The 13,321-nt window shown below is 37.0% G+C and overlaps 1 protein-coding gene across 5 annotated transcripts in view; it reads left to right on the top strand.

Annotated features, from left to right (window-relative positions):
* Positions 1-13,321, top strand: part of PPHLN1 (periphilin 1) — a 69,439-nt gene that overhangs the window by 27,687 nt on the left and 28,431 nt on the right. For all 5 annotated transcript variants that reach the window (XM_009327610.1, XM_009327609.1, XM_009327608.1 and 2 more), the window contains 3 exons: positions 1,090-1,172; positions 5,375-5,494; positions 8,066-8,206. In XM_009327610.1, the coding sequence (XP_009325885.1) occupies positions 1,090-1,172; positions 5,375-5,494; positions 8,066-8,206 (344 nt within the window). The remainder of the gene's footprint in view (positions 1-1,089; positions 1,173-5,374; positions 5,495-8,065; positions 8,207-13,321) is intronic.

The following is a 13,321-nucleotide window of genomic DNA, read 5'->3' as shown; positions in this document are numbered from 1 at the left end:
GTGGAAGAGCAACTTTTCAAATACCTCTTAAACATTTCCTGTTGTTAAAAGTATGCATTTTGCATAGACTTTTCCTTACATTTTTTGTGTAGGTAGTAGTATTTTAAAATACACAACACGATGCAGTCTTATTTTATGGCATTCAGTAAAAAAAGAAAATAGCTCAGCTATTAGGAGTGAGATGCCATGTTTGCTCTTTATCGCTTGGACTCATTAAATTAAAGCCATGTTTGTTTATAGTTCTACTGAAATAATTTACATCCCAATTTTCATAAGTATTTGATAGGCTTTTTAATTCATCCCTTTCTTAATTGTATTGATACAAACAGTGGAAGCCAAGGTAAGTCTATTGTTTTCCATTTGTGAACAGTCAGCCATTTCCCAGTGAGTGTGAACAGTCTAGTTAATTTAGGCCTACTGACAACACATCTGCTTTTCCTGTCTATCTTTTGCAGATCCCTTAGATGTAATCCATGGGCCACAGGCTGAAAACTAGTGGTTTACACAGCAACCAGTTCTGCTGCTGCGGGCTGCCTGTAACTGGTCTGTGGCAAGGCTGTGCACAGTCTGTGATTAGCACAGCGAATTTGAATTGTCATTTTGCCGATGTTTAACTCTTACAAGAAAAACACCGATAATACAAAGAGCAGCTAACCCGTGGTTGATACAGTACAGAACTGTTTCCCATGGCAGGGCTTTTCAACGTACTGTGGCCTGCTAAACCAGTTCCTACGCTGCTTGGTTTCCTGGAGTGATTGACTGGTGTCTAATATTTCACCCATTTATATTATTACAGGAATATTAAAAAGTAAAACCACATCAACTTGCCAAATCATATTGATACGCCCTTTCAGTTAATGTTGAAAAACAGGACAATGGGTTTTCCTAAGTATGTGAAATAATATAGCTATATCTCTTCTCTCTTTGTAAAGAGAAGCAAGCGTTATCAGTATTTATCAGATGGTGGAGCATGTAGATTTCATGTCTGACTTGAGCGAATTTCACTGCAATTTTTCTAAGCCAGTAAGTATATTTGCAACATATATCTTTAACATAATTTTATAGTCATTAATTTTTTCTTAATTGTAGGTAAAGAGAGGACGTCAGTTCAATCACTGAAAACATCAAGAGATGCATCACCTTCAGGCTCCACAGCAGTACCCTCATCAAAGGTGAATTTTCTTTTTGAGTACTTCTCTCTGTGGTTTCAGATTGCTTACTGTTGTTGGATTTTTTTCCTCAGTTGGAAGGAGATCCTGTATGCAGCTGTTAAGGAAAGGAGCATCTTGAATTGCTCTGCAGTCCAGCAGAGGATGGGTTTCTCTTATCTGGCAGGAAGGTGCTGATAATGCTGTGTATCTAATGATGACACCGAGAAACCTTTTTATTCTGTATTCACTGTCTCATTTTAGGAGAAAGGGAGTTTTGTATGTATTTAAAATTGTTATTTTTCAAAGTCTGGAGTGTGCTAGAAAAGGAATGGCAAGGAGAAAAATGGGGAAGCAGTTTTTAGGAGCAACAGATCAATTGGACAAGCCTGTACTTGCACTGAACTCCATCCTTCAGTGATTCCAAAGCTGTGACTGGATTTGGAAACAGTGTGGTGAAGTGGCTGACTGACTGGGAAGATAATGTGAATAGCAGAGTTGGCTTGAAAGCAGGGCTCTTCGAGGATGTGGCAAGAACGATAGCCTTCACTTGGGAAGGGAGCCACATTGCAAGATAGTTTGGTAAATGCCATTTTATGTTCTAAATGATGCTGTTTAATTTCCCAACCAAAAAATCCTGTGGGCTGAGCACCAACTACATAATCTTGTTAATTAGTTAAATGGACAGGCTAATAAACACTAATGAACAATCAGCATTCAATATTGTTCTGGCTGTCCTGTGGCAGCAAAAACATTTTCACATCACAGACTGCTTGCCTGTAAATTATATTTGAGGTTAAAATGAACATTTCCACAGGAGTATTTTCTCTGAATTGTTGGGAAATACTTTAATGAGAAATAAAGAAACAATGCATTATATTGTTCTAAGCGAATAAGGTCCTATTAAAAAATAACATTCGCCCTAAATAGCATGGTGTACTAGCCTGGTTCTTGAGATCTTTTTAATAAAAGCCGTGGAATGCTTAAACAACAAAAAAAATTTGAAAGAAAGAATGGTACTTTTTGTTGTGAGATGGTGAGACTGAAGGAAATAATTAGGTGCGGAAAAAAATCAGGCTTTTGTTGTGCTATGTCATTCGAAGTACTTATCCCTTATGCAGCTTTTTTAGAATTGCTGTGCTAGGCGTTAGCTAATTGCCAATGTCCTTAAGGGGGGAGGCAAGCGATATATTTTCAGCAATGTAAATAAGGGAAGTAAGATAAAAGCTGTTAGGCACAAGTTACACTGATTTGGATTATAAAATAAACTTTATAATTAGTTCATGTATTTTGCTTACAGACTCGGCATACTACAGCTTAATACCAAATCCTTGCTTAATACAAACCTTTGAGAACAAGGAGGCATTGCAAAATCTCTTGCTCTCGTATTAATATGCAGTGCGAGCTTGAACTGTAAAGTATTCTTTAAATGTTTTTCTTTCTTCTTCAGTCAGGTCTGATCTATGCTGTATTGCCTTTTTTGCCAGCAGTTTGCATATATCTGCTGGCAGTAGATATCCACTTGATGTAAGCTACACAAAATGAAACTTTCTGTTTGATGGAAATCATTTCCCCAGACAGCACAAGTATTTATTGGGTATACATCAGCTGCAGAAATGGAAGTACTTCAGTGACCTTTTATTGCTTTTCTCTTGAAGTTCTGAAAGCTGCTTGTAATGTACTGTCATGTGTCAGTGGAGCCTCTTGGGGTGATGGCTGGATTACACTGACCAGATAAGTGATAGAAGTGCTTCACTGACATAGAAATATCGACAGAAAAAGTCTTGGCAAAACATGATGAACATCTCTAGGGCCAGGGTCTTGCAATCTACTAAGACTTGAGAAATGAGTTATATACTTTATAGATTAAAGGAAAAAATTTTCAATGCTCTAAGTTATAATTTAGCTTTGAAATACTTACAAAGGTATATGCTTCCACAGCAATCTCTCTTTTCACTGTAGTAACTATATGCAAATCTGAAAAGGTATTCTTATCTGTCTTATAATTAACTTTTTACATATTCATGCATGTGAATTAATACGTTTGTGTTATCTGATCTTAACCACCTGTTTAATTGACTACAGCATGAAATGTTTTGTGTTTCTCTTTAATAACTGTCTGGACTGCAAGCCTTGGAGGCTGTATCCAATATAATTAGAGCAAAAAGCAGATGTGTGAGAGAGGGAAAGCTTCCCAGCAAAGATAGCAGAAAACTGACAGGTTTTTGCTGTTCTTAGGTTATGCATGAGGTAAAAAAGAGGAAAAAAGACACCTCTGCTTTGAGGCAGGGGGGGAAGTTTGGTTGTTTTTTATGAGATACACGAAGTTGTTCATTTCTTGCAAGATCGCAGCCTAAGTAAATATGTTCCTGTTCTTCGGTTGTAGTGTACCTGTGGAAATACCATTACTTTAGTACATAAAATGAACTCAGGATTTTTTAATAGCTATTTATTGACATGTGACCTATAGAATTAAATTTAGTGAGATTAAATTAAACATATTCTTTTGCTGTATTCCAGTAGATACTAGAGTGGTTAGTTTCTGTTTATGGCTTGTGGAAATATTGTAAGTCATGTGAGATTTTATTTGTCTTCATTTCATGCAAAGCTGACTGTTGGTGACAAAGATACTGGTCTTTTCTTTTGTTAGTATTGGCCAGAGCTACATTTGAGGAAAGGGAGAGATTCATAATAGTACCACAATATAAGATTTTTTGGCAGCTAGGGAAAAGTCAGGTTAAAGGTAAAAGTCAGGCATACTATGGGAAATAAGAACATTGGGGGTGGGAGGAAACTCGGCAGCAGATTGTTTGTAGTGAGACTAGTGTAAGAATAATTGTATAGTTTGGAAAGGTGAGCTGGGCTAATTATTCTGTGAATTATATTACCTCTTTCTTTTAGGAACCCTCTTCGTACCCCTGCATATTGACCTTTGTCACGTCCTGACTTCGCTGGTTATAATTCTGTAATTTACAATTATAGAAAAGAGGGATTCCTCTTTGAACATTGTGTTGCACTTCTCTTCTGAATTCAGATAAAGGTGGTGTCTTTATGACACAGAATCCTGGAAGGGTTCTGTGAATTGTATACTTATGCCATACTACAGCACGAAGAGATGTTTGGATAATATTTTACCTGAGGAAAGCACAGAAGTTCTGAAGATGAAGCAGTCTTATTACAGGTCACAGTATTTGCTTCCTCTGGCCACTTAATGTGATTTGGATGAACTAACGATAAGAGGGGGCAGTGTTGGTTTTTTTGTTTGCTTTTTTTTGGTCCATCTGTTTACTAAGATGGAACAGGCATTGGGTAGAAATTGTGACAACCTTTTTCAAGCAGTAGGATTTTTGTATCTTTTTTAGATATCCACCTTAGTGTTGCAGTTTTTAATACTAGAGTTGTAGAGATTCTTGGATGGATGCTTCTATACATACAGTTGATTCAAATGAAATAGCCATGTAGTGGTAACAAGATTTATAAAGCTAGCTATTCCAAAAATGGTTTTGGTACGTGGGTATTTGTCATTGTTTGTTGCTCTGTTAGTAAAAGCCAAATCGTATTCTTAGAGAGAAATCAATTTTTAATTATTATTTATATGAGTATTTCCATCTGAGAAGGTAGATTAAAAAGCCATAAAACCATGACTGACTGTATTATAAATGATCAACGTTCCCCCCAAATAAAAAATCATGAATTTTAATGGAAGCAGCTCTGATCATTTAAAGTATGTATAAAATACTTTTTGTCCCTAATTAGGTTAGGTTTTATACCCTACACAGTATTTAATGGTTTAGTTTAAATTTGTTACAACCTTTTATGCCTGAAAATCGTATTGAATTATTAGATCATTCCACACTTGTATCTGACTTCTTAGTGCCCATTTGATCCATGTCTCTTTAAACTCAACTGGTCTAAAATAATTTTTCTGTTATCTCTGTCCCGTGAATTTAATAAAACTGATTCTGAAAGTATGGTGCTTTTTTTAACATTTTACTGAACTTAATTGATTTGTCTTTTTTCTCTTCTCTCTTTTTTTTTCTCTGCTGTCTCCTCACCCACTTTTCTTTTTAAAGAAATCAGTCAGCAAATGAAATAGCTTCAGCTTCCTTATTTCCTATTTTAAAATGTCTTGGGGATCTGAAAAACTGTTTATTTTAGTTTTCAAGATGTTTTGCCATGTGTAAATATATTTCATGTTAAACCTTGACTATAATGTTTTTGTACAGGGCTTGGATAAGAGCAACAGACAATTGGAAAAGGAACTTGCAGAAGCTGCAAGCAAGTGGGCAGCTGAAAAGTCAGAGAAGGCCGATGAAAGCAATTTACCTGAAATAACAGAGTATGATGTAAGACAGGAGTATTAATCGATTTATTTTAAAGTGTGACAACAATAGACTCTTGTTTTTCTGTACTCTCCTGAAAGGCACATTTTGTAACTTACCCCTGAATTTGTCGCCTATGCTATTAAATGTTTGTTGAAAGGGAGTGAGAGGGAGACTAAAGCCTTGTGATTTATTTATTCATTTATTTAAAAAAATACAGAAAAACAGAGTAGGTTTTGTTAGTGTAATTTGAATTCATGTTGAGCTACAACTGACAAAATAAGGCTCCAGCTCTCCCAGGGATTCTCCAAGAAACTCTTGTACTAGTGTATGTATGTATGCCTACTGAACTTAAAATTAGTAAGGGACTTCTGAGGCAAAATATGAGTGTACATGTAAAACATAAGATTAAAAGAGAAACTCTGGTTTATTGAGTCCAGTTCCATGCCATGTCAGCCTGCCATATCATGTATTCCTTTTCAGAAAGCAGTCCTCTATATTAAAAATTAACAAACTCTTGCCTGGGTACTGCAGTAGGTAGATTTTTTTTTTTTCCTTAATAGTCAACATTAATTAATTGCCAGTTTATACCCATCTGTTCTTGCCCCTCCTTGTCTTCTACCCTTTGCTATATTGAAGTGTGATTATAGCCGTTTTCAGTCTTTGTTTTGTTATGCTGCTCTTGGATAGGATGTCTTTTTTTGGATTCTGCTATATTAGTGGAAGATGTATTTGTCATTTAAAACAAACCAAATGTCATGTAATGTGGTTTTGTAAAATAGTCTTTTAATTCTGTGATCATTTCATCTTCAGCTTTCACTTTGCTTCAACTTTAGAGGCACTCTTGCAAAAACAAAATAGTACCTACTTTACAAAGTCATGTGTCTTTAAACTTTATAATTAATGGGTTTGTATTTTATATTTGTTTGTAAATATTTTGAGGGAAAATAAAAGCATCCTGGGAAGCATCAGATTTCCTCCTTGTATTTCACACTTGCGGAATGTAAGGGCTAGATTAGAGAAATAAGCTCACTGGATCCATATTTACCTGAACTTTTAAAGTCCTGTCCATTTGATGTAATGGCTGAGTGCATCAACAGCTTCTTGGTACTGGACAGGAAGATCCAGTTTGATAAATAAACTGTTCATTTCCCTCCAGGAAAAAGAAATTAAAAAAAAAAAGGGTGGGGGAGGGGTTGGAGTGAGGAAGAAGCAGCAGCAAACTGATCTAAGCATGAATGCCATATGGAGGAGAACATACGCATGGACATTTCTGAGAGGTTTAGGAGAGTGACGGTGAAGAGAAATGTCACTCCTGTTCTCGATGAGGGGAAGGTAATGCAAGAGAGGAAAGAACAGAGTGGGCCATATGGAGAAGAGCTGTTTAAAGCTTCCTCTGTGCCTCAGAGAAAATTGCAGTGGCAGTAAGATTAAAAATAAAGAAAGATTCAAAATGAAACAATTGCAGTTGATTATGGCAGAGGCTGAGATGATTTATTGACTAGCATTCCTGTAGCACACTTTCTTAATGAAGGAGGTGAGGCATCTTGTTCTGAGTCCTAGAAGAAAGGATACTTCTCACCTTGATTAGCAGGCTGTCATGTATGATTTGCAACAGTTTCTAACTTTTTCCAGTTTATCTTACATAGTGCTTAATAGTTGAACTTTGGCAGTGAACTTTTTAGCAGCCTTTACTCCCTCTCAGGCATTTCATGATTTACTGCAGTAACAAGATTTGGGATGCAATCTTGACGGTTTATATCGCTGCTAAGTTTTGAGCAGATGCTCATCAGACCACTTAAGCTTTTTTTTGTGTGTGTGTAATGCTTTTTCATGTTAGTTAAGTCTTAAGATTCTCCCTCTTTATTTTTGATAGTAGAAAATATTTTTATGCATCTTCTTTAATTCTCAAATCTTATTTAAAAAAAAAAAATTACTATATTCTACAAATCTGTTCCATAATATTAAATATGCTGTAGTAGTTTCTTCTCTTTTTACATCATCTATATGGGCTTCTTGGAGTAGGAGTCTGTTTTCTTTGGGGCAGGGATACTGTCTTAATTTCTGTTTTAAAGGGAAGCTTATACAATTTAGGTACTTCCATAAGATTTCTCATATTATCAGGGATCTTCTAAGCATGCGTTTGCTTTTGCTATACAATAGGTATCTCTGTTCCTTTAATATTAAATCTGTGATCTTGAGTGCTGCAAGAGTTCTTTCTGACAGCATTTTGATTTTGTCGATGCCTATTTACCTTTGATTTTGTTACTTTTGTCCTTTCCCAAAAAACTAATCCCACTTTCATTGTGGATTTTTCTTGCTAGCTGGTGTTATAAATTATATCACATACACAAATTCTTTCTCAGTGGAAGGGCAGATAAAGGTTGTCTGACATCATTGTCTTTACACATTTAAGACTGAGTCACAGGGTTTTTTATGATGTCATGTTTTCTACATGTTTAAAATCCATATTTCTGTATCTGTTAGATTGTAGCAATAATACTTTGCTAATAGTCTTGATAAGCAAACTCATATCTAACTGAATGTATTTGGGTTTTTATTTTGCTCTCAAAACTGAATTTTTTTTTTTTTAAGGCTGGGTCTTCAGCTCCATTATACGTTGAACAAACAGAGGAAACAGAAACAAATGTAACAGAAAGTACAGAATTATATGAGGATGGCCAGCTTCTTGGCCGCTCAAAAGCAATTGCAACTAAGACAAAGGAGATTGAACAGGTGAGTCCTCTTGGCATTTTGTCACTGATACAGTACCTGTGTAATGGTTTGGTCTGCTAGAAATATGTTGATTTATTTTTTCTCCTTCTTGGAGCATAATATGAATGTAATCTGATTTCTTGAGATGATGTGATGATAATATCTCCATCTATTTAATTGTGAAGAAGCATGGCATTTATCTGCACGTGGGAATTAGTGGTAGTTTTCTGTAACTTACATGCAACACCTGCTATTTTGCAAGCCAAGAAAATGACTGCTTCTTTGAATAATTGTTTTAAAATCAAATATAATACAGATAATTTCGAATGTAATTAAAAGGTAGGGCTTTATGTGAGATCAAATTATCAAAAATTACTTTTACACTGTAATTTCCTTAAATATATACAGTTTGGGACTGAACACTAGAAGCTGCCTGTTGTTGTGGTGTTGTGGGTTTTGGGGGGACGGGAGTTGTTTGGGATTTTTAAATCAGCTTTGACTCTCAGTGCCTTTGTCATTCTCTGAAGATTAAGAACCTTTAAGTTTTGCTTTGACTACAGTGTTTTATATCTGGATGAAGGAAGGATATTGTGTTCAAAATTCGTATTCTTTTCTCTTTTGTGTTGAGTACTTGGGGGTTGATTTAATACAAAACAAGATTTCTATTACTCTTCCTGTAACATTGAGTTTTTGAGGAGGTTCAATGGAAGTTTATTCATGTATAAGTCTTTAAGATTGTGTCACCTCACAGTAAGGAAATTATCTACAATAACCTTCAATTTCATTTGTCGTAGACAATTGAAGTGTTTTGTTTCTATATTTTTGTCACTTTAAATGGAGAGTTTGGAGATTTTTCAAACTTGATCTTTCTGACATAAAGGCAACTATGCCCAACTCTGGAAATTGCATTTAAAGTTTATAATTTGCGTGGGAGAAAGAGATGACTTTCTTCAAACTTGCTCTGATTTACAGTGTTTTCAGTGTATGCCTGGGATGGATGGAAGGGAAATATAGATCACTTTTCCCCCTCATGATTATCTCATAATAACATCTTCAAGAAAATAGGTCTCTGGTCTTGTTCGAGATAAGCTTATTCTAGGTCTTCGTTTTCCATCTTGAGTCTAGTGGCCTTTGTTCTGTTGCCTGTGAGCCCATTTTCTGTACTAGAACACTGTTGTTCTTTTTTTCTTGACACTTGAAAAACGACTTTCCTCTCAATTGTTTTTGTTTCTTTTTCTTTCTTTTTTTTTAATGTTGACTTTGCATAATCATGCTCCTAGTGAGCATGACTTTGCATGTGTGCTGGGTCTGGCTGGGATGGAGTTAACCAGAGCATGCTGTAACTATGGGGGTCATGATGCAGTTGGTTTATCCCTGTGTGTCTGATCACCAGACATGGCCTAAATCAGCTACTAACAAATGCACAAACTTCTGACTATCTAAAAATTACAAACTGAAAAAAATGAAGACTAGCAGCAGATTTTTAAAAAATAGCAATTGTGATTATTTAGCGTGATGCTGGTGAATCTGTGATTTGTTTATTTCCCACAAAGATCTACCCCTCGGTCCTAAGGACAGGCTTATTGTGAAGACAGATGAAAAGTTCGGCATAAAAACCAAATGTTGTTTTCAATATGATCTAATGTTATTATGTTTGGTAGAGTTTGCACTTATCTCTAAGGAAATCTAGGTTATGTTCTGTAGAACAATACTTTTAGGAACTTAGCTTAGAAAAGCCCGAGGAATAACTTAAGAAGATTTGGATTTCATAGAACCGGTTTCTCCTGTTGTTGATTTGAATATTGAAGCTGTCAGCTTCTGCAGAACTAAATTAAGATTTTAGAATGATACTGGAAGCATCTTCAATACATTTTGTTCAACTGAAAAAGATTTTTTTTTTTTAAATAAAATCAGGTACTGTGAATTTGTTGGGAGCGAGACAAGATATGTATTTAGTAATTTAAACTTAAGACTGTAAAATGACCTATGTGTTTTTCAGATGAATGTTTAAAAGTAACTTCTGCTTCAGCAATTAACAATAGATCTTCTGGAATTTTTTTTTTGTGGTAGTCCTGATGATTTTCATAATTGTGAAATACTGTGAATCTTCCTACTGTCTATGGAAGCAGTCTCTCTGCAGAAATTTTTACACTATTCTGTTGACTTTGAGTTGTCAGCATCTAAAAGTAAATTTGGCTTAATTCTGTGTAGCTTGACTTCTCTGCCTTTGACAAGGGATGAGAGAGGGAGCAAAGAGTGGAATGGAAAGGAAATTTGCAGTCCTGTGATGAACGGCTTACTAAAGGTTCTTTGGATTAATTTCTCAATATAATTTATACTGGTTTTACTACTGTTTAGTTGAAAGTATGTTTCTGGGTTTTGCACAGTGAAATTAGTCCTTAACATGCAAAATTAATACTATCGCTAGTCAAGCTGTATTGTTTATATAGATGTAACATTTAAATATTAAAAGTGAACCGTAGGCTATAATACACTTCAGGAATAGGAAGACTGACTTGATAATGAGATATAGAATACATTTATAAGAAAGCTTTTATGTAATTTGTTTCTGATTATTTGTCTTGAAGACTCAAATAACAGCAGAAAAATTTTGTGTTCTATGGACTTTTTTTCCAGTTCAGCTGTTTAAAGTAGCTTCTGAATACCTAGTTTTAATGTATTATTTCCAGAATGTATTTTTGTGGAAGAATTACTAAAATAAAATACTTATTGCAAAGAGTTATGCTGCAAAAATGGTGAAGCTGTAATCCTTCTGCAAAGCAAGATTCCCAAAAGATTAGTTTTCAGTCTTCGGTGGACAGCTATTGAAGTATTTAAAATAAATAAATAAATCAGGGTGGAGATACCCAGTGACACAAGAAGTTATGTGTCTAAGAATTGGTGAAGGTTCAGCTAGTGTTTGAGAAAGTGAGGCTTGATTAGAAGGCTGACCCATCAGACCTCTTCTGCTTCTGTCTCCCAAGTTTTTCTGCTTTCTCTTGGAGCACCAGATCTAGTGATGTTTGCTTTTCAGTTTATATTTATACTCATCCTGATTCCCAGATATTCTTGCTGTTCCAAACTTCTACTGAAGCCCTCTTTGCTTCGTCCTCTCCATATCCATCTGTCTCCAAAGCTCCAACCAGGAAAAAGAGCAAAATTTTCCAAATATGTACTTTTACTTCATAGTATGTACTATGTCAGGTAAACCCAGAGACAAAAAACTGTGCTGATGGAACACGTGCAGTGTGTCGCAATGAGCAAATTCATTGCTGTACAGCAGAGAAACAGGCAGCCTGATGCCCTGGGCAGGAGAGGGGATGGCAGCAGCTTGTGATGTAGTCTGTTATTTCTCTTAAGAAAAAACAACAAAAAGAATCCCTTAAGCAATTGAATGAAATATTCATACAGGTATTCTGTTTAAGTAAGTCCATCTCTGTATCTTATGTATCGCTCATATCACTCTTTTGTGAAGTTCCCTCTATCTTTCCTCTAAGTTACAATAACACAATCGCCAAATTCAGAATTTTGAATGGAATGTGATTGTAAATGGTCGCTCTGGCTTATCAACAAAATATTTGTATATTATTTGTTTGATGGGGGACTTACTGCAAGTATTCATGTAAAATCATGTAACTTGAAGAAAAATAAAATTCTTTGTGTGCTGACTATGACAGGACAAAAATTGTGAAACAAGTGCTAGTTGCTGTTTGCAATTTAGTGACTATCTTTTAAGAGTCTGCAGTTGCTTTGCAAGTATTAACTGAAGCTGACATAAAGAGAGGAGAATAGAAGTTGTGCTCATGGATAAAGGCTTGGAAGAATCTGGACACTGAACAGAGCCAAGAATTATCTGCGTGACTCCCAAACTAGAAAAACTCCAAAGCATGTGTTTAATTTGAAGTCTGCCAGTATTACTTGGGAAGGAAGAACATGGCTGAAGATGCACAGGCACTTGAGAACATTGCTGAACTGGGACCGCAGATCCTGGAAGTCTCTGGTCTCATCTTTGAAATGACAGGCACAGTGACAGTATCATAGAAACATCCAGGTTGGATGGGACCTCACCTGGGCCAATCTTCTTTTGAAACAGGGCCTTAGATCAGGTCATTCAGGGCTCTGTCAAGTTGAGTCTTGAATATTTCCAGTGAGGGAGACTCCCCTGTTTCCTTGGACAGCCTGTTTCGTGTTTCACTTCTAGCTCTCTGAGCTCAGCTGCCATCAGTCATGCATGCTGTTCTCCAGAACATGGTTTCCTTCCACCAAGGACATGGTTTCTGCTCCCTGCTCCTCTTGGCAGTTTCCTGTCCCTGTCCTTGAACTGTGGAGTCCCAGCTCCTTGCTGTGGTCCCATGCCTTTGGCTGGCCTCACCTGGGGAGGAGAGGGACCTGCTCCACCTGAATTACTCCTCAGCTGCTCTCAGGGAAGGGTTGAATTCCCAGGACCTGCTGGCTCTGCCACTTTGTGGTTGGTAGAACAGGCTCTTTCCTGGCACTTCCGCACAGCAGGTATCTTTATCAATGATCTGGATGAGGGGATCGAGTGCACCCTCAGTAAGTTTGAGATGACACCAAGTTGGGCGGGAGTGTTGATCTATCGGAAAAGCACAATATCTCCAACCTCGGAGATATTCAGAAGACGACTGGGCATGGTCCTGAGCAACCTGCTCTAGTTGATCTTGCTTTGAGCAGGGGTTTGGACTAAGCGATCTCTGGAGGTCCCTTTCAACCTCAACTATTCTGGAAAGCTGCCTGGCGGAAAAGGACCTGGGGGTGTTGGTCGACAGCCGGCTGAACATGAGCCGGCAGTGTGCCCAGGCGGCTAAGAAGGCCAACGGCATCCTGGCCTGTATCAGAAATAGTGTGGCCAGCAGGAGCAGGGAAGTGATAGTGCCCCTGTACTCAGCACTGGTGCGGCCGCACCTCGAATACTGTGTTCAGTTTTGGGCCCCTCACTACAAGAAGGATGTTGAGATGTTGGAACGTGTCCAGAGAAGGGCAACGAGGCTGGTGAAGGGTCTGGAGAACAAGTCTTATGAGGAGCGGCTGAGGGAGCTGGGGTTGTTTAGCCTGGAGAAAAGGAGGCTGAGGGGAGACCTCATTGCTCTCTACAACTACCTGAAAGGAGGTTGTAGC

Source organism: Pygoscelis adeliae, unplaced genomic scaffold (genome assembly GCF_000699105.1).
Source record: "Pygoscelis adeliae isolate BGI_AS28 unplaced genomic scaffold, ASM69910v1 Scaffold113, whole genome shotgun sequence".
Classification (NCBI taxonomy): Eukaryota; Metazoa; Chordata; class Aves; order Sphenisciformes; family Spheniscidae; genus Pygoscelis; species Pygoscelis adeliae.
The sequence above is the reverse complement of the archived record's forward strand: the minus strand, read 5'-3'. Positions and strand labels throughout refer to the sequence as shown.